The sequence below is a fragment of the Heliangelus exortis genome, chromosome Z (assembly GCF_036169615.1).
Source record: "Heliangelus exortis chromosome Z, bHelExo1.hap1, whole genome shotgun sequence".
NCBI classification, from domain to species: Eukaryota; Metazoa; Chordata; class Aves; order Apodiformes; family Trochilidae; genus Heliangelus; species Heliangelus exortis.
In genome coordinates, this window is record NC_092454.1 from 40,387,112 (window position 1) to 40,408,539 (window position 21,428).

The 21,428-nt window shown below is 44.2% G+C and overlaps 1 protein-coding gene across 3 annotated transcripts; it reads left to right on the forward strand.

Moving 5' to 3' along the window:
* Nucleotides 1-4,824: 4,824 nt before the first annotated feature.
* LOC139789998 (stabilizer of axonemal microtubules 1-like) lies at nt 4,825-10,074 on the forward strand. Of its 3 annotated transcripts, XM_071731195.1 has the most exons (4): nt 4,825-5,189; nt 6,407-6,586; nt 7,776-7,975; nt 8,975-10,074. In XM_071731195.1, the coding sequence occupies exons 1-4, from the start codon at nt 5,113-5,115 to the stop codon at nt 9,922-9,924; spliced, it is 1,407 nt and encodes a 468-aa protein (XP_071587296.1). In that variant the 5' UTR covers nt 4,825-5,112; the 3' UTR covers nt 9,925-10,074. The 3 variants fall into 3 exon arrangements, with proteins under 3 accessions (XP_071587296.1, XP_071587298.1, XP_071587297.1); XM_071731197.1 differs by lacking the exon at nt 8,975-10,074 and having other exon boundaries at nt 4,831-5,189; nt 6,407-6,608; nt 7,776-7,882; XM_071731196.1 differs by lacking the exon at nt 4,825-5,189 and having other exon boundaries at nt 6,520-6,608.
* The last annotated feature ends 11,354 nt before the right edge of the window (nt 10,075-21,428 follow it).

The following is a 21,428-nucleotide window of genomic DNA, read 5'->3' on the forward strand; positions in this document are numbered from 1 at the left end:
AATATAATTTGAACGTTAAAATGCTGTAAAGAATATGGGCTAGGAACTGTTGAAAGTATAAGCTGTCCCTCTGATTTTATCCAACACTGTATTTTTTATAAGAGCTATAAAGAATATATACGTTATGTTTACGCAGTACATGAATATGGTTTAATTGAGAAACAACGTATCCTCATTTCAGATGCTATCTGTGTCAAGACTGAGCAGACTGTGAAAATTGTCATTCCAATGTTTGTATCAATGGCATTTCTGTTTAGCTTGTTATGTTGTTCGAAAATATGTCGAACATGTTATCGTCGGAATAAGGTCTTTTTGGAGAAACAATTTATAATAGGGCAAGGGTATGTGAATGTAGTCTCTAGGGCAACATCATCCAGGGGAGCACCTGTGAGCGCGCAAGGCTACACTTGTCTTAAACCTCTAACCGCCTTAACCTTATTTTATTTCGTCATGATAGGAGTACCTAAGGCTGAAATACACATGCCCCACCAACCATTTAAGTGGTCCTTGATACGATAGGAAGATCAAAAAGTACTTCAAACAAAGATTACTCCTGGTGGTCCTAGCTTTACTAGCTATCTATGTGATATTGTGCAAACACGGCCTTGCTTGAATCTATTAGGTTTCTATTTTTGTCCCAGCTCAAATCCAGGCAAAGGGTATTGCAATTATCCTGGACACTATTATTGTGCTTACTGGGGTTGTGAAACCATTGCTTCGGATTGGCGGGTCGACAATCCAGGTAGATTTTTAAGGGTAGGATGGGGTCCCTATGGCTGTGACCCTCCGGAGCGTTCTGGAGGGAGCATTGTTAAAGGAGGAAGCTGTCAATGGATTTATATTAACGGCACCCAACCAGAAGATTTGGGATGGATAGTGGGAAAGACTTGGGGAGCTAGGCTGTGGGAACCGGGTACTGATACGGATGGTAATTTTCTCATAAAAAAGGAATATGTTTCCAAAGGGCCGGAACTTATAGGTCCTAATCCAGGATTAGGGAACCCTGATCCTGATATAAAGGTGGACAATCGCTCACTAAGAACACTGGGAAGGAGATCAGGCATTTCCCAAACAAATAATGAAACGGCAGACGAAATCGATAAACGTTCCAGCTATGGTTCCCTTTGGAGAATTATGCAAGCCAGCTACAATTTACTAAACAAAACCAATCCTACGTTAGCAAAGGATTGCTGGTTGTGCTACAATATTTGACCCCCTTTTTATGAAGCTCTTGGGGTGACAGCTAAAGGGAAAAGGATAAATAGAACAAATCCAGGAGAATGCCTCTGGAAAATTAATAGGGAAAATATTCAGGGGATAACTCTCTCTCAAGTAATAGGACAGGGATGATGTATTGGCACAGTCCCTAAGAACAAGGAGCACCTGTGCAATCATACTACATTGAATCCGGGACAGAAGCAACGAGCAGATTGGTTGCTTCCAGCTCCTAATACTCGTTGGGTATGTCACAGTATAGGACTTACCCCCTGTTTGTCATTAAAAATTTTCAACTACACCCATGATTATTGCATTCAGGTTGCTATTATACCAAAAATCACTTATCATCCAAAGGAATATATTTTGGAACAGCACGTCACCCCAGAACATCATCTTGAGAAAAGACAGCCAGTTACCGCCCTCACTATAGCAACACTTTTAACTATAGGAGGGGTGGGTGCCGGAACAGGAATTGCCTCATTGGTTAACCAACAAAAGGAATTCAGAGCATTGCGAATCTCTGTAGATGAGGATATAGGTAAAACAGAACAAGCGATTGATGGATTGGTAAAATCTGTCAGATCATTATCGGAAGTTGTGTTACAGAATCGTAGGGGTCTAGATTTATTACTATTACAACAGGGGGGTCTTTGTGTAGCATTAAGGGAGGAATGTTGCTCCTATGCAGATTACACTGGAGTAGCAATTGACACTGAGTGAATTGCGAAAGAAATTGGACCAACGCAGGAGGGAAAGGGAGTCACACCAGAGCTGGTATGAAAGCTGGTTCAATCAGTCTCCATGGCTTACCACTCTGTTATCTACTATTGCAGGACCGTTACTTTTGTTATTGTTTACACTTACCTTTGGGCCTTGTATATTTAACAAACTAATTGTTATCGTTAAAAATAGGTTAGAAGCAGCACATCTGATGCTTATTAGAACTAAATACAACCAGGTACCCGATGAGGAACAGGCTGAAGTGATGGAATTGGCTGAGAAAGAGTTACAAAGATATGATCAAAATAAATCAGGATAAGAGAAAGGGGGGATTGTGATAGAATATATGCTGGAATGTGTTCCTGATTTATTTTGGTTATGAATAGGGAAAGGGCAACTATGTTCTTGTTGAAATCATATGTAAACGCATTAAAAGATATGTCCTTGTTTCTATGTAAAACGTGGTTAAGGTGTCTTTCAAATTTTAGAGAGTTTTGAGGTGTTAAGAAACTTTTAGCATGTGGGAAAAGATGCCTGAGGAAGACAGGAGAGCTTCAACCTAGCAACAAGTCACGCATGCGCAGAGTACTTCGGAGAAAACTCGAGAAGGACGAGGAAGACAGAGTATATAAGGGAAAGGAGTGGACTCTCAGCGTGCGACAGGAGGTAGAGCAGGACTCCCCTGTCGTCCAGCGCTGGGTATCTTGCCTAATCCTTGTTTTATTGTAATTAATAAAAGCTATTATTCGGTTACACTTGCTCAGAGAGCCTCAAATTTATTACAAACATACCATAACTTATGGCTTTGAAGAAATAGCCTATTCCCTCCCATTCCCTGCCCATACTCTATCAAGGTCAGGCAGACCAGGCCCTCTCTTTTTCCCGGTCCTTGCTTCACTGCTGTTCCCCTGTGCTCCTTTACCCCCAGCTCATCACGTGCTCTTCAGAATCCACATCCATCGGGTGCTGGGAAGAGCTGTGCAGCCCTCTCCTGAGTCGGTCCTGCTGCAAAGGGCCTCAGGCACCTAGCCCCGGGGGCATGAGGTCGGGTTGCAGATGTATTTGTATACACATTTGTATTTTTGTTCGTTATCCCCTATGGTATTGCTGTTCCCCCGTTCTAGTAACTCTGTTTCCAATTTTTTTTAAATCCAACTTTAGATCTCGTGTTTTTATGCACCTTTTTTCTTCCCTTGGGGACGAGAGGGGCAGAGGATCACTTGAGAATAATTCTGTGCTTTAGGCTTTGGTGCGTGGGATGCTTGTTAAAAACTTTGCCTACTAAACTAAGGATGGATTTGCTTGTCTTGTAATAGCAGTGATTTGTTTCCAAAGGAGAAAGATCTCATTCTTGCATCCTGCATACAGCTCAGAAAAAGGTAACTCCAGCTGTGCAGGGAGTATCCCACAGGCACTTTTTTTTTTTTTTTTTTTTTTTTAAATAAGTGAGCAAAGGAGAGCAGGGACCTGCTGGCCTAGCAAAGCAACACTCCCAAACCCACAGGATGGCACTCGATCGTCCTGTATCAGCCCTCTCACCATTCTGGGGACAGTTCTTGGTCCCAGCAAGCACGTCTTCAGTGGGCTCACAGAAAGAGGGATCATGGAGAAATACAACTTTGCTTCTTTAGGAGTTGCCCTATTCCTTCCCTGCTGGATGCACAAATTTCTCTTTCTAAGTGAGATGGCGTGGCTCCTTTGGGGGGGTCCAGTCCATCTCCTGGAAAAGCCCTTTCTTGTTTGTTTGTTTGTTTGTTTATTTGTTTGTTTGTTTTTTTCTCTTTTAAAGAAAGGATTTGCTTTTTCATCTACTAAGTTCTGTTGCTTCCTGTCTTGATAGTGCTATGACCAGGACCAATATAGATTTCTCCTGTGTCCTGGCTGAAGCATACCACTTCTCTTTCAACCTTTTTCTCCATAGTTCCAAAACACTCGAGCTGCTGAAGCACAAGGCTGACCACTGCAGGGATGCACCCAGCTTCTCATCAGCAGTCTGCTTGGGGGAGGAAGAGGAGGCTGACAGAGACAGGGCTAAGCCTTTCTTCCAGGGGAGGTCAGGCAGCACACAAAGGGTCTCTGCTTCAGGGCAACTGCAAATGAGGAGGCATTGAACAACTTGTTTTGGAAGAGCTGATGCACTTGTATAGCAGCTCTGCCAAGCCACGTTTGGGCTACCTGAGCCACGTGTTCCTTTCTGCAGTGACCTCCTGCCATTGTGCAACTCTGTGGTGCAGTCTTCTGATGAAAGTTTAAAGACTGAAGTGTGTAGATGACTCTTTACGGTCTTAAGAATGCTAGGGAATTTCAAAAGAGTAGAAAACTGGGCAGAGATGGGCTGGTAAAGTGTAGCTACACATCTCATTGAAATGTAGTGGAGATGCAGCTACTGAGCGCTACTTAAGCACTCAGCACAGGAGTCCTTGTCTTCAGCAGAGCAGCACAGTTTTTGGAAAAGGCATAAAACCAGTAAAAGTGCATATAAGTTCTCAGTCCTGGGAACTTTCATGCAATAAAAATTTTGTGTCCATGCAATAAAAATGTATTGCCCTAGGAATCTCTATGTAGAACACAGAAGTCCCTATGGGGGAACCATCATGAGTATGGCGTTTGTATAGCAGAAGCATAACCATCGCACTGTATTTTTTTGTTTTGTTTTCTATTTCTGTTGTTGCCCTGCATTACTGGATTGCTCACTCTTGTTGAGACTTCTAGTTGATCTTGTCATCAGTTCTACCAGCTGTCCAACTGCAAAACTTTGACATGTGATAGTGTTAATGCCTCTCTGTTTTCACATCGTTGATACACACTTATGAGATCAGGATGTACTGAACTCACACGAGAACTTGGGATGGGATGGTATTGTAGAAGATGAGGTTCTATGACATCACAAACGTTCGTTCACCAGGTGACTAAAGTTTGGGAAGCCCTGGTTGGGATTCCACCAGAGGAACCTGGGTGTGCTGCCCTAGAGAAACAATTGGTCAGCTGGGCTGTGTAGTGCAGTCTGGACCAGCGTCGTGCTCTGTCCCTGCTTCTGGAGAGTCCTCTGTCGTCTTCTGCTGGAGTTGTCTCTAGGGACACCTCCTGAAGAACAGTGGGTTTTTGCTTTTGCTTTCTGGAGGAGAGCATCTGCTGCAGAAGTTTAGAAAAGCAGAGTTGTTTTTCTTGGCCAACATGTCTGCTGAATCACCTGTGAAGTTGCCTGTGATTCCACCCCTGAAGAAGTGCATTTGTCAGCTGTGCTCCTGTGGGTATGTAAAGGAGGCTGGGGGAAGGAGTGTCAAATAGCAGGGACTTGGCTAGCAGGCTGCACTGTTACCCACTGCTAAGCCGGACGCAAAAAAGAGTAAATCAAGGTGTCTTAGAGTATTTTTAAAGCTTTGAATCAGGAAGCATCTTTCCCCCATTTTGCCCATCCAATCCCATGGTTCTTCTCTTGGTCGCAGGACTGCAGAAATGGCAGGGAGGCTCCCCATGTTTCCCATCTCAGTGAGAAACTGGCTTGGAAAATTAATGGAACTGTTGGAAAATTAATCAGTATAGACACACGTAAAAGTAAAGCTTATCTGTGTAAACTTAGGTGATCACATACCTACTAATTTAAGATAGCTCACCAGTGAGTTGAATGAGGTCTTTGTTAAGCATAGAGGCCTTTTCAAATGAGTTTGAAATTGGCTCTGGAATAGACATAGCACTGGAAAACACGTATCCAGTAAGGAGCACTCCGGCAGGAATGATGTAGGAGACATAAAACCAGAGACATGCTCCTCTCCCTGAGCCTTGCCAAACAGCCACTGGGCTGTCCCCAGTGTCAGAAGAAAGAGGCCACTGCTGATGTACAATGGGGGTGTTTTGGTCTGAGTCAGGAGGGATCTTCCTCAGCAAATCTCTTTGTTCCCACTGTCCTCGTTTTGGTGCACATTACCGAGAGGTCTTTCAAGACCCAGACAGAATTCCTTTGAGCCAGAGGGGTGGGCAGGACGGTGCTGCCCAAGTGTGAGTAAAGGGAGCCCTCCAAACTCTTCCCCTTCTGCTGACTTGTCTACACAGGTGAGCTCACTATGTGGACAAAGTAGTTTCATAAAGACAGGAAAAGGGAACTGTCGGTAGACTTTCATGTCCAGCACAATCTGGCATATTTGCCTCTGCCCCAGATTAGCCTGTGCTTTTTTTTTCCGTGTAGGGGAACTTGCTTTCCTGAGGCTGTTTTTGCTGGCTTTGCAGGCTTGTTTGACTGCAGGCTATCTTAGTAGACAGCAACAACCCTTTCTTTGTGCAGTTTGGGCTTTTGGGCTTCAGCTAGTCAAAGCTGTTGCAGTCATTGCAATGGTCACTTAATCTCTAGTTGGGAGTTGCCATGTGCATCTGACTTAGGCAATGAGCTCTTCTTAATCAGGCACCTTGTGACTCACCTTGTGACTCACCTTGTGACTCACAGCACTGTCCCGTGCTGTTTTTCCCACTGCAGATGCCACCATTGTCCACACGTGCGCATCGGGCCCTATGACAAGAGTGAGAAGCCATGCATGCTGTCAGAGTACAGGGAGAGATACCCCCTTCATCCCAGCACTGCTCCCAGAGACTCATTTAAGCCAAAGGAAGCATGCAAGGTGGAGGATATTCCCATGGAAGGCATCTCGACTATGAAGTATGAAAAACAGTGAAAGAGAGTGAGGACTGTGACTCAGATAATGTGTGTGTGTGTGTGTGTGAGTGGTGGGAAACAGAAGCAAGAGAAATGATTGGTTTTCATAAGAGGAGCCTGAAAGGAACAATGTTGGGGTTGTTCAAACGCTCCTGAGTGCTCCAAGAAGGAGGGATGAAGGTCTGAGAGCTGTTGATGAAGTGGAGGAAAGCAGCTATGGTAGAGCTTGCTGACTGGAGAGGGGATGTGGCTGCTCTCCTGGAGGCAGTCACTGTGGTTTGCTAGGCTGTTCCTGCTTCTCAGCTGAGCTGATGCTCAGTGGTGGCGTGTGGCAGAATTTCTCACACTGTGACCGTGAGGATTTCTCTGGCATAAGTAACTTCTGAGCTGGCAGAACTTGCTGCTGGCAGAGGGGTGTGCCGAGCACGTGTCCACAGAAAAAGGTGATAAAAATTAAGCATATGCTTATTTAAAATGGATCAGAGAGCTCTGCTGTTCTCTCAGAGTGGCTGCTGCCTGATCTTAAGGTTTACTTCCTTTGTCATCACAGGCACAGTCATGAGCAACATCCCTCTGGCTTTCACTAAACCAAGGCAGAGACCTAGGAGATGCCAGTGCCTGTTCATAAAGTCTTAACAGCTCACACCACCCATTTGTCTCATCCTGCCATAGAAGCTCTACCAAGTCCTTCCCCTACCTGTGCCTTGAAGAGCTGTCAATTCAAAAGGCAGATGTGGCTGATGCAGTAGGAAAGGCTCAGCTTAGGTTTGGGATTCCTTTGTCTACTTGGGGGTTTTCAGCAACAACTGAAAGGTTCAGAGCATGCCCTCAAGCGAAATAGTAAGTAAGGCTTGCCTGCTCTTGCAAGAGCAGAAAACACAGAGTCTGAGCAGTGAGCCATCAAACTGCAGGTCTTCAAGCGAAGGGGGAACCTGGCCTGCCTGAGGTTGTCCAGGGATGCCTCAGCTTCCTCTTCAGAGTCCAGTGTTCCAAATGGGAAAGGCCTGTGTCTTTCATTAATTGCTTGTATCCTATGCAGACTTAGGCTCTGGACATATTAATTAATTAATTACTATCTTAAGTCTAAAGTCTTGATATTTTAAAGGAAGAAGTACGAATTTCCTTGTACGTCTGGGAAAAGAAAGCTGATTTTTTCCTCAAGCAAGAGACATCATGAGATTTCTTTCCACAGGAGAGATTACCTAGCTCATGAAGTGTTGCCAAAGAAGGTTAAACCACCTGCAGAATATGTCAAGAGTGATAAGACGATGGACTTGGCCTCCACATATAAACAAGATTATAATGCCCACTCTATCTCTCAAGTACCTCCATGCCTCCCACCTCTGAGGCACATCCCCAAAGGCAAGATGGATACGAGAACCACTTACAAAGGTACGTGGTGCAGCTTGTTTCAGGACCCCACCAGCAGATTAATTTTTTAAGAAGACGGATGAAAGCAGCATGCACTTGTTATTCCTTCCATCTCTGGAAGCCAACAAGCAGTGTAGGAAGCCCTCAGACACAAATTGCTGCATTAATGGCAGCACTGGGATCTCTCTGAAGTCACCTCCTTTGCGTGTCTGAGAAGCCCACAGGATTCCCAGGGCCATGGGAGCTCCTGCAAGTGGGTCCAGAAGCATCACCCTTAGGCTATGCTGATCCTACCCTTGCTATACTGCAGTGCTTGTCTGCACATGCTGTGGATCAGACACATCCAAAAGAAGTAGAATTTGCTAGGTCTGAGCAGGACATGAAGCAAGGGACCCTTCTGTGTGTGCTGCAGAGTTTTAACCTGTGAATGTGCAAGAGACAGATGGGTCTCATGGGCACACACAGTTTCCACAGAAACATCCAAAGCACTCAAGCTTTACTCCTGGTAAAAGAAGTGAAGTGTGCATCGAACTGTGCCTTTGTTTCTCATCCCTGTAACTTGGTGTAGGTGGGTTTTGTGGGAGCTTTGTTCCTTTGTCTTCACCAGCCAGAACTGAAGCACTGTCTTCTGCAGGCACTGGGACAGAAGTTTCATTTGCACAGTTACAGTAACGCTGCTAGTTCTGGTAGGAAGTCGGAAGCAGAGATGAGGAATTTGCCTCTCCTCTGCGCATCTTCCAGCCAGCTAATGTTGCTGGCTCCTCTTCCCACACTGGATTTCAGCATCTCTGTAGCTATGGGTGGCTCCAGGACTATTTTCGTTCCATTTTCTGGGTAGATGCGAAGCAATTCCAGGGGTCGGCACACTGGTGTAGAATGTGTTCTACAGCAGCTCTTGTACTAGGCTACAGCATCAACAGGTATGCCTTAGAGGACATAAATGAAGATAAGATGACATACGCCTAAACGCCCCAAAGGACTTCAGCTGAGCACTTAGGTAGGAATTCTCCTGTGTTTCAGATGACTATGTGCTATGGAAGGAACCCAGGACAGAAAGTATGCGACCAAATAACAGATTTTGCCCACCAGAAGAAAAGTTTCAGCACAAAAGCCTTGTCCAGGACGACTATCGCTACAGGGGGCCAGTCGCCACTGAGAGCTGCAAACCCCTGAATGTGGACCAGAAAAGCAAAGCTCCCTTTCAGGAGATGACCAATTATAAAGTGGCTTACGTGCCACATCTTCTGGAGAAACGGTATGCCCGTAAACCTGAGGAATACAAGGCCAGTGAGGTCCCATTTGATGGCCTCACGACCCACAGTGTTTCTTACAAGGGGCTGGCGGGCCAGCCAGCCAAGCCAGTCAAACCATGCCAGACAAAGCTCCCCGAGATTCCATTTTCCTCCAGCACCGAGGTTCAGGACAATTACCAACCTTGGCCCCGGCTGCCAGTATTCACCAGAAAACCTGACGTCTATCTTCCTCCTCTGGAGAAAATGGACCTTCACACTACTTGCCAGATAGATTACAAGCACCTAAATGGCAAGCCGGCCACATCTTGTCGACCTTTGGCCAAGCTTAATAGAAGTGCTGGGCCATTCAATAGCTCTTCTGTCATGAAGGAAGACTATAAGTCTTGGCTGTGCAAGAAACAAGAACCCATCACTCCGACTCCACAGCTGACTTTGCCGGACAGACCCATGGATTGCTTGACGACCTTTCAGGCCAACTATGTGCCTCATCCAGCCTCCGTTACGAAGAGCTGTAAACCTGCCTGCTCAGTCCCACAGCAGGGCGCTCCCTTAGATGCCACAACCACCTATGCTACCGCCTACACCCCAAAGGGCACTGTTAGATGCCTGGCCTCCTACAAACACCCACCTGGTTACGTCTTTGAGACAACTGATGCTGATGGTCACCAACTCTATCACGCCGTTTCCAAGAGTGACTGCATGCAAAGCGGAGACTGAAGGAGAAAGGAAGCGGACGCAGCCTTCTCGGAAATGGATTTGAAGCGCCGGGCCTCAATGCCCTACTAATAACAGTTCTGGTTTGTCTGTAACCTTCTTTTCCCCCATGCCCCTGTTTCATCTTTAGCATAAATAAACTTTGTTCCTAGGCATTGGCTTTTTCTGGATCATTTGCGCAAAGCAAAACCATCAAAGCCAAAGGAAAGACACAGTGACCCTTGTCGGTTTGTTTTGGTTTTTTATTTTGCCCACCTAACTCTTGCTCTTTAATGGAGAAAGATGACCTCCTCAGAGACACTGAAAGACAGATATCTCAGCATAACATTCATAATTATAACTGGGTTTCACAGTTTGGGCCCAGCTGGTATCGACCAGGCCTCTTCCTCCTCACCCCCTGGCCCCATTGTGTCTAAGGGTGGAGAAACTCCACGTCAATGGTTTTTTACCTGAAACAAGGAGAGGGAAGTTTTCATTCCCCGATATCAACAATAAGTTAATTGGTGAGGAAGAAAACCGGGAATCTAATATGATCTACAAGGAGAAAGAGAAAACTTGGCCAGATCTTAACACCTTCCCCACCACCCCTCCCTTCTCCCTTCCCCCTGCACTCCAGCAGCAGAGGGAAGGGGGAGGGGGGGTTTAGGTTTTCCTGTATATTTGAACATATTTAGTAATTTTTCCTATTTATCATTACTGTTGCCTTAAAATTATTAAAATTGTGTAATTTAGTTTCCAACCTGTTAAAAAAGACTGAGACTCAATATTCTGATAAGGGTTTAATTTAATTAATAAAATTGAAATTGCAATGAACAAAACAGTGCTTGCCGCATGGGGAGTCTTCGCCACTCACATGCCCGAATGTAAAACTCTAGGATTACATTTTCTTGATTACAGTTCTATGCATATATCTTTTTCCTCCCGTTTGGGGGAGCGGGAGAGAGAAGAGGGTAAATTGAGAATAAATCTTGTTGTGCCGTTCATTGACCCTTAAAGCATATTTTTCAGGGCTTCGCACTTCTACTTGTACTTCCTTGTTTCTCATACTGTAACCACTCTTAAGAAGAAGTCAGCTCTCACTGACACAAACCTAGGGTAAAAATTAAGCTCAGCTAGTCTTCGTCCATGAATTCATCCTGACTGAAAACAGCAACCAAGCCCTGTGTACTGCAGTGCAGCCCATCATTATTTTCCGTGTTGAACATATCAATTCCCCCCAAATTCTAGTGTTTTCTCATGCTGTTTTTCTAGGGACACCATCCCTTATAATACAAATTAAAGTGCAGGATAGAAAGATGTTGCTTTACCTTTAGTCCCCTGCAGGGAAGAGGTTGGACAGCTGCCTACACCAGGAGGACAAGGGGGTAGAAGCACAAGGCTGACCACTGCAGGGATGCACCCAGCTTCTCATCAGCAGTCTGCTTGGGGGAGGAAGAGGAGGCTGACAGAGACAGGGCTAAGCCTTTCTTCCAGGGGAGGTCAGGCAGCACACAAAGGGTCTCTGCTTCAGGGCAACTGCAAATGAGGAGGCATTGAACAACTTGTTTTGGAAGAGCTGATGCACTTGTATAGCAGCTCTGCCAAGCCACGTTTGGGCTACCTGAGCCACGTGTTCCTTTCTGCAGTGACCTCCTGCCATTGTGCAACTCTGTGGTGCAGTCTTCTGATGAAAGGAAATAAATGGGTCTTATTAAAAGCTTTTGTTTGCCTTCAGCCAGGTGAGCCTGCAGCAGCCCAAGCTTTCATCTGGTTTAATTTCCCTGGAACCGAACCTTTTGTCATTCAATTAATTCAATTGAGCTCATGCTATTCCATAGTTTCCTCTTGTATTGCTTTTACTAAGTTTCTTACACATATAGGTACAAGTCAGGAAACAAAACAAAGAAGCCTATGTCTAATGTTGTGGAAGTGTTGCCACTGTAGCAGTTCTGTCTGCTTGGTGGTGCTGTGAGCTGCTCCACTATTGCAGTGGTGCAGTGGTGTTTTGGAAGCTGAGGTCTACAGGGGTGGCTCCTGTGAGAAGATGCTGGAAACTCCTGAGGTTCTAATCTTTGCCTTTCCTCTGCCAAAGTAGGAGCAGATACGGGAAGCCAATACGCCAATAGAGATTGATGGATACTGCAATAAATCTGTCAGGATTTAACACTGACCCAGGAATTAAACCGAATGACAGATGCTCTCTATTAATCCCCCTTTCCTCCCTGATAAAGGGAGGAGAGAGAATAAGGGAGAGAGACTTATGGTTTGAAAACTAAACTACGCAACTTCAATGTAACAGTAATGTTATATAGAAAATATTACTCAATATATACAAATATACAGGAAAATTGATACCACGTTCCTCCCTCTTTTCCCCCAATAACTCTCACGTCACCACCAAGGCTGCAGGGCAACCCTGGGAAAGTCCAGGCTGGACTCCTGGAGTCAGCAGCAGTTGGGAGCTGGAGGCAGGATCAAGCACAGATAAGGACCACAGGCAGAAGAATGGATGGAATCCCAGGATGCTGAAGCAAAGAGGGACAGGTGAAGAAGTGGAGGCAGGAAGGAAGGGGGGTTTGACCCTTGTGATCCCTCAAATTTATACTGAGTATGACATCCATGGGATGTAATACTCAATTGAATGGTCAATTTTGGCCATCTATCTTGTCCATTCCTCCCCAAAGGAAGGATCTTTTTACTCTTCTCCTTCCGGAGGGCAAAATGTTCCTCAGAGCTGAGCAGTGTCCTTGGCTTTGCACACCAGTCTCTGGCTGTAATTGTAAACATCGAGTGTTATCAGTCCTAGAAGCAGACACTTTCTGAGAAAGTTGCTGTTAATTTCAGCAAGTGCAGCTGCTTATAAGAGACGTAGCTGGAAGCAGAAGTACAAGACAGAAAATTACCTATATCCTGGCCCAAACCAGGATACAAGGTGTTCACAGGCTGTCTGGTCAGTGAAGTGTATCGCAGCTTAAGCTATGAGCCATCAGCTTCTCTGGGAGAATGCTGTGGGAAACATTCTCAAAACTTTTGCAGCTTTCATCTTCAGTTCCTGGGCAAATATTTTCTGCTGGAATATTTCAGTTCAGCATAGTTCAGTTCATTGTTTTACTTATTTTCATACTTTTATTACTGAGAAAGGGCCAAAATGATTCTAAAAAGAAATACATTGATGGAAAGCCTTACCTCGAGACTCTAAATTACTTCATTTCAGTAATGTCAGTCTTCCTTATTGTGACTCATAATTTCCTTATGATTGCTGTCACACATTGCTGCCTGTTACAATTACCTTTACATGTTCAATCCATTGTAATTATGCATGAGTGAAGTGTGACAGAAATAAGCTTGTACTATAGATGGGATCTCTCTGCTAGAAGTCTATTAGCATCGCAAGAAGAGAGGTCCTTTGTTTTTTCAATAAATCTTTAACCCTTCTCTTCTGGTGTAGTATCCATCATCTCCAAAATGCAGGAAGAACTCATGGCATCAGATAACTGAATTAGGTCTTTACTGGTGTAAATGGATTTATTTGTTTCCTTTGTTTCCAAAGGAGAAAGATCTCATTCTTGCATCGCTGCATACAGCTCAGAAAAAGGTAACTCCAGCTGTGCAGGGAGGATCCCACAGGCATTTTTTTTTTTTTTTTAGGTAAGTGTTGCGGCGAGCCTTCTCTCGGGGACACGGCTCTTCTCCGGAGCTCTCTTGCCGTCCCTCTCCTCAGGCATCTTCATCTCTTCTCTCTCTGCTTCTGGGAGCATGCCTTTTATTTTGCCCTTCAGCCCCACCCATTTCCGGCTGGGGCAGGCCCTAATTATTGGGCACAGCTGGGCCTAAGCTCCCAGTTCATTATCAGCGACACCTGAGGACTTGTGGTTCTCTCTACAGGTAAGTGAGCAAAGGAGAGCAGGGCTACACTAGCCACAAGGCTTACACTAGCCATGTACAGTTGACTCCAGTTTTCAGACAACATGATGTCTTCAGTAGGGTGGGAGTGGGGAATCAAAGCCAGGTTTAGAAGTGTTTTCTGGATTACCCTGATATGCACAGGAAACATTAAAGCATACTGAGCATGTTGTGAATGGAGAGACTGCAATGGCAACAACAAAAAAAATACATCTCTTAATGCACTTTTATGAAGCTTCTCTTAGTTTAAAGACTGAAGTGTGTAGATGACTCTTTACGGTCTTAAGAATGCTAGGGAATTTCAAAAGAGTAGAAAACTGGGCAGAGATGGGCTGGTAAAGTGTAGCTACACATCTCATTGAAATGTAGTGGAGATGCATCTACTGAGCGCTACTTAAGCACTCAGCACAGGAGTCCTTGTCTTCAGCAGAGCAGCACAGTTTTTGGAAAAGGCATAAAACCAGTAAAAGTGCATGTAACTTCCCAGTCCTTCTTTTTGTATTCACTCAATAAAAATGTAGTGTCCTAGGAATCTCTATGCAGGACAAAGAAGACACTCTGAGGGCAGGGTATGGATACTTTCTGTATTTCTGTGAAACAATGGTGTGGCAAATGTGATGTTCGATTAATTCTTCCTTGCTTCTTGTGGTGGCCTTGGTGTCCTTTTGTAATATACCACTGGGAGGAGCTTGATTCCTTCATCTGTATTCTGAGCTCTACCATATAAGATCTCTCTTACCTTTCTGTTCTCTAAGCTTTCTGAGTCTCTTCTTTTATGAGATATGTTCCAGTCGTTTAATACCTGTTTTTCCCCTTGATCCAGTATGGCTACATCCCACGCAAAGGAGTCCGGACCCAGAGACAGCGTTCAGATGCCTCATCCTCAGTGCTAAGTAGAGGAGGGATCACATCCCTTGTTGGGCTGGCAATGCTCTGCACTCTGCATTCCAGAGTGGTGCTGACCTCTGGCATGTGGCCATCTTGGACAGCTTCCCTAATTGGGACCACCACAAACTTTTCTTACAAACTGCTCCCCAGCTAATTGGACATAGGACTGTGCTACTGCCTGGGATTATTCCTCTCCAGATGCAGGACTTTGCTTTTCCCTTTGTGGGGTGCCATGATATTTGACATGATGCATTGCTTCATCCTATTTAGGTCCTTCTGAAAGGCAACACACACAGCCGGTCTTTCAGACAGTTGTCCCAGTTATCTGGCATTTGCATATTTGCTTGTGGCTCCACTTGCCCCATTATCTAGGTCACTGATAAAGATGTTTAATATTATCAGCCCTGGGTCCTGGAACATGAAGCTGGTGACCATCTTCTAGCTGGGCTTTATGTCACTGATCGGAACCTGTTGAGCCTTGCAGCTCAGGTATTCTCTCATCCACTTCACTGTCCACTTAACCTACCCCACACTTCCACCAGTTTGTGGATGATGATATGAGAGATGGTGTGAAAAGCCTTACCAAAATCAAGATAAGCAACATTGAGTGCTCTGTCCTCATCTACCAAGCCAGTCTTCTCATTGTAGAAGGCTTTTAGTTTGGCTTTAAGCATGACTCTCCCCTTCATAAATCCATGCTGACCACTCCAGATGGACCTCCTCCAGCCCTTTTGATAGCCTTTGTATGGAACTTGTTTTCTAGGATTATTTACTCCATCATCTTCTTAGGGACTGAAGCTGACTGGCTTGTAGTTCCCCAGATCCTCTTTCCTGCCTTTCTTGAAGACAGGAGTGATACTTACTTTCTTCCAGTCTTATGGAACCTCCACCTTATTGTCACAACCTTTCAGTGACCAAGAGAATGTCCTCAAAATTACATGGGAAAGTCCTTCATGTCAGATGCTTTGATTTAATTTCTTTCAGAGGCATTAGCATGGCATTGCATGAAAATAAAATGCTGTAACATGAAATTAAAGCCTTGAACTGTTAAAAAATGAAAATTTCAAGACCAATTATCAGGAAAGTACACCTGTTTTTAAAGTCAAACAAAAATACCTTCATTAAGTTTCCTAAAAATCGAACTATTTTCATGGCTTATTTCCTTACAACAGCTGCCAAAAATGACCATTTTTCTATTAATACTTGTGTTTGTGTTATGATAGAGAAGACACTTGTTCTTGGCAGGGTTTTGGAGATGGGTACTGGTATAGATGTTGGCTTTTTGAAGTCGGCTGGGAACTTAATGACTTTAGGTCACATTTCAGTTTCCTTCATAGAATCTTCGCTTTTCAGGCTGTAGTGAATCTTACAGAAGCTTTTGAATCCTAGAATATTTGAATGTACTAGGAGATCTTTATTTCCTGCTCTCTAAGGAAAGGAATGATTCTACAGCATGTAAGTACTGTATTACTTTTTTCTGCCTTGTAAAGCATTCTGCAAATTATATCTGAATCCTTGTTGCTTGGTCTGCCAGAGTCTGCCAGACCTGCATTTTCAACCCCCAGCAGTGTTTAATGCTCAGTTGAACTATGGCAGCACTGCTTTTTGAGTGATCTTCCTATGAGTATATTCATCTAAATATTTGAAATAATAATCTCTCTCAGTAATATTTCTTCGTGTGAGTCAACCTCAACGGATTAAAGCTGTTTATGGTTGTATTGAAGGATGTTGAAGCTACTTTTGTCCTCTGACAATCACTATCATGATTATTGCAGGTATTGCAGTGAAAGGGGATTTGTGGAAAGGATCCTTATTCCCTGTGAGATGACTAAACCGATTGTTTCTAAGAAGTGTTGCTATACAAATAATACAATGTTGCTTTAATGTGAGCTGAAAGTCCAAGAGAATGGCAACAAGCAAGATTTGGTTGTATTTGAACTTTTCACCAGAAGATGGCAGCAAGCGGATGTTAGTCACAGATGCTTACTGTGCAGTCACTACTGCTTACTGTTGAATAAATGTGAAGATACTGTGCTAAAATACTTTAAACAAAGTAGTTTATCATAGCTCACAGTCAGAAGCTGAGCATTGGGTTTGTAGTTCTGGCTAGCTGCTGGCCTGCAAGTTTTCTGTGAGTCCTGGCCATTGTTCTGTGATATGACTTCATTTGACAGTCTTTCAAGAGCATTTATTTTGGATCATCGCAAGGCAGAGGTGTTGCTTAAATGTGTTTGAATTTGTTTCACGTTTCATCCTGTTCCTAGAATTAATTTCTTGGAAATAAACTTCAGTCAAATGTGAAAACACTTTTTTTTTTTTTTTTTTTTTTTTTTTTTTCCCCCAAGGCAGCTAAAGCATGGAAAAGACTGGAACTGATACTGATATATGCAGAAATAATTCTCGTTTTCAGAGAAGAGCCTGTGTCAATCTTGATTAAAAATGTGGAGCTCAGCAGCTCTCGCAGATGTTTTGTGGTATCTTTAATAAGCTGTGTTAGCCAGGGAAACAAAGATTTTTTTCATACCCTGTAGCTGTAAATTAATCTTCACCACAGTAGATGTTCAGTGTGTTAATAACACAGAAAGTGTTTCTGTCAGATACATTTGTGAGTTTTCTATTTTCAGTGCATTCAAATGTTGCAGAATACCTCAGTCATTGGCAAAAAAAAGCCCTTCTGAAGAATGTAAGGAGGTGAAAATGCAGGCGTTTTTCTAGGTAAGAAGGAAAACACCAAACGCAGCCAGTGAGATTCGTTGCACCATGGCTTGATAATACTTCATGCCAAACATTCAGATTTCCCTATGTGCTTGAGACAGAATTCCTTTAAGGTGCTCAATAGGGGCAAATGCGTAAGAAATTAGATGGCTTAAGTCACTTGGTCTTGCCCAGACCCAGTTGTTGGAGACAAGCTATAGGCTTGAGCCCAAGATGCCACAGTCTAGATATTGCATGCTAATGTCTCTTATTCCCACATCCTTAACAGTGATGTGCCTGCAGTGATTTTTCATAATCTGCCTACAGCACAGCATACTAATGGTTCTAAGACAAACAAGCAATAATAAAACATCCAAATTCTTTGGAATTGTGGCTTTCAAGTGAGTCTTTGCCTATGGAAAACTTGACATCTGCCCTTCAATATGAGAGAGAAAGCCTGGAGGAGGGAAGACTCACTACTAGTCAGTGAAGATGGGGTTGGAGATCAGTTATGGAAATTGAATATACACAAGTCCATGGGCTCTGATGGGATGCACCCAAGAGTGTTGAGAGAGCTGGCTGATGTTATCACCCTACCACTCTCCATCGTTTTCTAGAGATCATGGCAAACAGGAGAGGTGCCTGAGGACTGGAGGAAAGGTAATGTCACTCCAGTCTTCAGAAAGGGCAAGAAGGAAGATCCAGGCAATTCAAGACCAGTCAGCCTCACCTCCATCCCTGGAAAAATGATGGAGTGTCTCATTCTGGAGGTCATCTCTAAGCACATGGAAGAGAAGGAAGTTATCAGGAACAGTGAGTGTGGATTTACCAAGGGGAAATAATTTTTGACTGATCTGATAGCCTTCTGTGATGTGACTGAATGGGTAGATGCAGGGAGATCAGTGGATGTAGTTCTCCCTTGACCTTAGCAAGGCTTTTGACACAGTCTCCCGTAACAGCCTTGTGAGCAAGCTCAGGCAATGTGGGATAGAAGGATGGACCATGAGATGGAGTAAGAACAGGTGGCACAATAGAGCCCAAAGAGTAGTGATCAATGGTGTGGAGTTCAGATGGAGACCTAGGGGAGTCCCCAAGGGATCAGTGCTGGGTCCAGTCCTGTTCAACACCTTTATCAATGGTGGAACAGTGTCTTCTCAGCAAGTTTGCAGATGACACAAAACTGGGAGGACTGGCTGACTCCTCAGAGGTCTGTGCTGCCATTCAGAGGGACCTAGACAGGCCGGAGAGTTGGGCAAGGAAAAATGTAATGAATTACAAGGGCAAGTCTTGCATCTGGGAAAACCAGCCCGAAGACCCAGTGGAGGCTGGGGACTGAGCTGATGGAGAGCAGTGAAGGGGAAAGGGACCTGGGGGTGCTGGTGGATGGAAGGATGACCATGAGCCAGCAATGTGCCCTTATGGCCAAGAAGGCCAATGGCATTCTGGGGTGTATTAGAAAGGGGGTGGTTAGTAGGCTGAGAGAGGTTCTCCTCCCCCTCTGCCCTGGTGTGGCTGCATCTGGAATATTGTGTCCAGTTCTGGGCCCCTTAGTTCCAGAAGGACAGGGAACTGCTTGAAAGAGTCCAGCGCAGAACCACCAAGATGCTGAAGGGAGTGGAACATCTCCCTTATGAGGGAAGGCTGAGGGAGCTATCTGGGTCTCTTCAGCTTGGAGGAGTAAACGAGAGGTGACCTCATCAGTATTTATAAATATATAAGGGGAGAATGCCAGGAGGATGGAGCCAGGCTCTTCTCAGTGTTGTTCATTGATAGAACTAGAGGCAATGAGTACAAGCTTGAACACAGTAGGTTCCATGTAAATATCAGAAAAATGTTTTCACTGTGAGGGTGACAGGGCACTGGAACAGGCTGTCCAGGGAGGTTGTAGGTATTCAAAACCCACCTGGATGTGTTCCTGCTCTAGCAGGGGAGTTGGACTAAATGATCTCTAGAGGTACATTCCAACTCCTAGCATTCTGTGATTCTGTGATTGTTTTAAGTTAAACTGTACCGTACTGCACATCAACAACAGGGTTGGACTGATTTGCTACAGATAACAGCAGTTACAGTATTTCCTCACTTTTGGATGCTTCATTTTGGACCGGTGGATCCATTCACAAGATCTGAGTACTATTTGTAGTACTGAAGAGCAATACTTCATCAGGAAACTCCAGATTCTGTAATTTGAGAGAAGCCTTTCCAGGCATATTTATGAAAAATTAATCACAATGTCGTCATCAAAGCATTTCTTTCAATATACAAGATAGCCAAAGTTCATTCATTTGAAACATTTGGTTGGCTTGAGATTTGCACTTGTGTTCCCAGTAAACATCACTGGTGGGGCTTTGAGACTGATGACTTTGGCTTGGCACAAGCCAAAAGACAGCAGTGAAGGATGTCACATTTCAAGCCTTCACATATATTTTTATTATAAGTCTTATTAAGCACACTACTTAGCTTCAAAGGGCTGCACATATATGTACTCTCAATCTGTTGTGTTTGGGATTTTAAGGGATTGAATACCTTTTGCTAGTGAGTTATCATGAATTAATGTACCTGCAAGTAAATGCTTAATCCACACTTCCTTCCCACTTCAGTCCTGTGCATCCTTCTGCCTCTAAGGGCTTTCCATAAGTCCCTCCAATCCATCAATATCCCTTTACACTGTCCTCTTGTCTAAGTCCACACAGTGCCTTTATTGTCCTCCCATCCTTCAATCTAAGCACATTTGCTCCTTCAGTTCAGATGTTTCTTTTGCTTCTTCCAGCCCCCAGCATTTTTCTCACTCTTCTTCATACATCTGAGAGCAGGTTTCAGCCTTTTCTCCTCCATGTATCTGGTTTTTGATGAGACTTTCTTGATGGGAAGCCTGCAGAAATTATTTTTTTTTATGTGAAAAAACAAGTGAGGCCTCTGAGAGCTGAGCTGGCTGTCAAAAGGGCTGGCAGAAGCCCTTACTGTGGCTCACAAATTATTTACGTGCTTCACAGTTTCCTCAAAATGGAAAAATCCTAGAGAAAGCTCTCTCCAGTATTCCCAGCATTTCCAGAAACTGCTTTGAAAGTATCATTTTGTCAATTACAGTGTTTAGCTATACTGTGTGCAGCATTGTGTCCACTGAAAGATATTCTACACTCTGGAGTCAGCATGGGGATTTGATCAGGAATGCATGTAAATGGCTCTAAGACATCGGAGATTATATAAGGGTCCCTGAGTTTAGATTTCCAGAATAATTTGCATTTTTCTGCATAGAAATGCCCATAAAAGATGCAATTGTATAGATTAGGGAAAAGGAAAATGGAAGAATTAAAATTCCTGTCTGTAGGATGCGCCAGCAATGTGGAAGTTTGACAAAATGCACATAGAAATAAGAGAGGAAACAAAATCTTATGATCATTTTAGCACGATCTCTGCATTTCAGAAAGCCAGTCTGAAAGACTGCTAAGAGAAAAAGGAAGGGCTGTGAGTTGTGGTTTATCCTGGATAGGCATAATCCAGCTGACTCACCGCTTTTAAGTAAAACACACTGGTAATTTTTGGTGAAGGCAGCTGCCATGGGGGAATTGGGTGGGCTGGCTGCCAGGACAGAACCATGGTGCTCAATGACATATAATGTAGGAGTCCTTGAACATGCAGGATAGGTGTAGCAGATGGATAACTGATTTCTGAGATAGTCTGCCCAAGAGCACCATTCCTGTTGTCTGATGCAGTGACAGCTCATACCTGAGGGCAGAAGGCACTCATTCTGATCAGCTCATGAATCTGAGCCCTGGGTGGTGGCTTTGTGCATGACATGGGACATCCTTGGATGTGGTGTTTTACTTATCCTTGTTCTCTTCACTATGTTACCTTCTATATTGGACTGTCTGTAGTGCTTCCAGTGGCCATGGGTAACCACAAGTCATCAATAGCCGTGACTTTCTCATAGGTGGTGGTGGTGCTGGACCTTTCTTTCAGCTTTCTCTGCAGTGGGATGTTTGATAGCTATGCTGGACAAAACTGAACGTGGTGGTAGGTAATGCCATGACTGCTCTGGCTTAGCC

Coding starts and splice junctions, on each gene's coding strand:
- LOC139789998 (XM_071731195.1), top strand. CDS start 5,113: ATGTCTGCTGAATCACCTGTGAAGTTGCCTGTGATTCCACCCCTGAAG. Junction 5,190..6,406: donor TGTCAGCTGTGCTCCTGTGG/GTATGTAAAGGA, acceptor TTCCCACTGCAG/ATGCCACCATTGTCCACACG. Junction 7,976..8,974: donor TACGAGAACCACTTACAAAG/GTACGTGGTGCA, acceptor CCTGTGTTTCAG/ATGACTATGTGCTATGGAAG.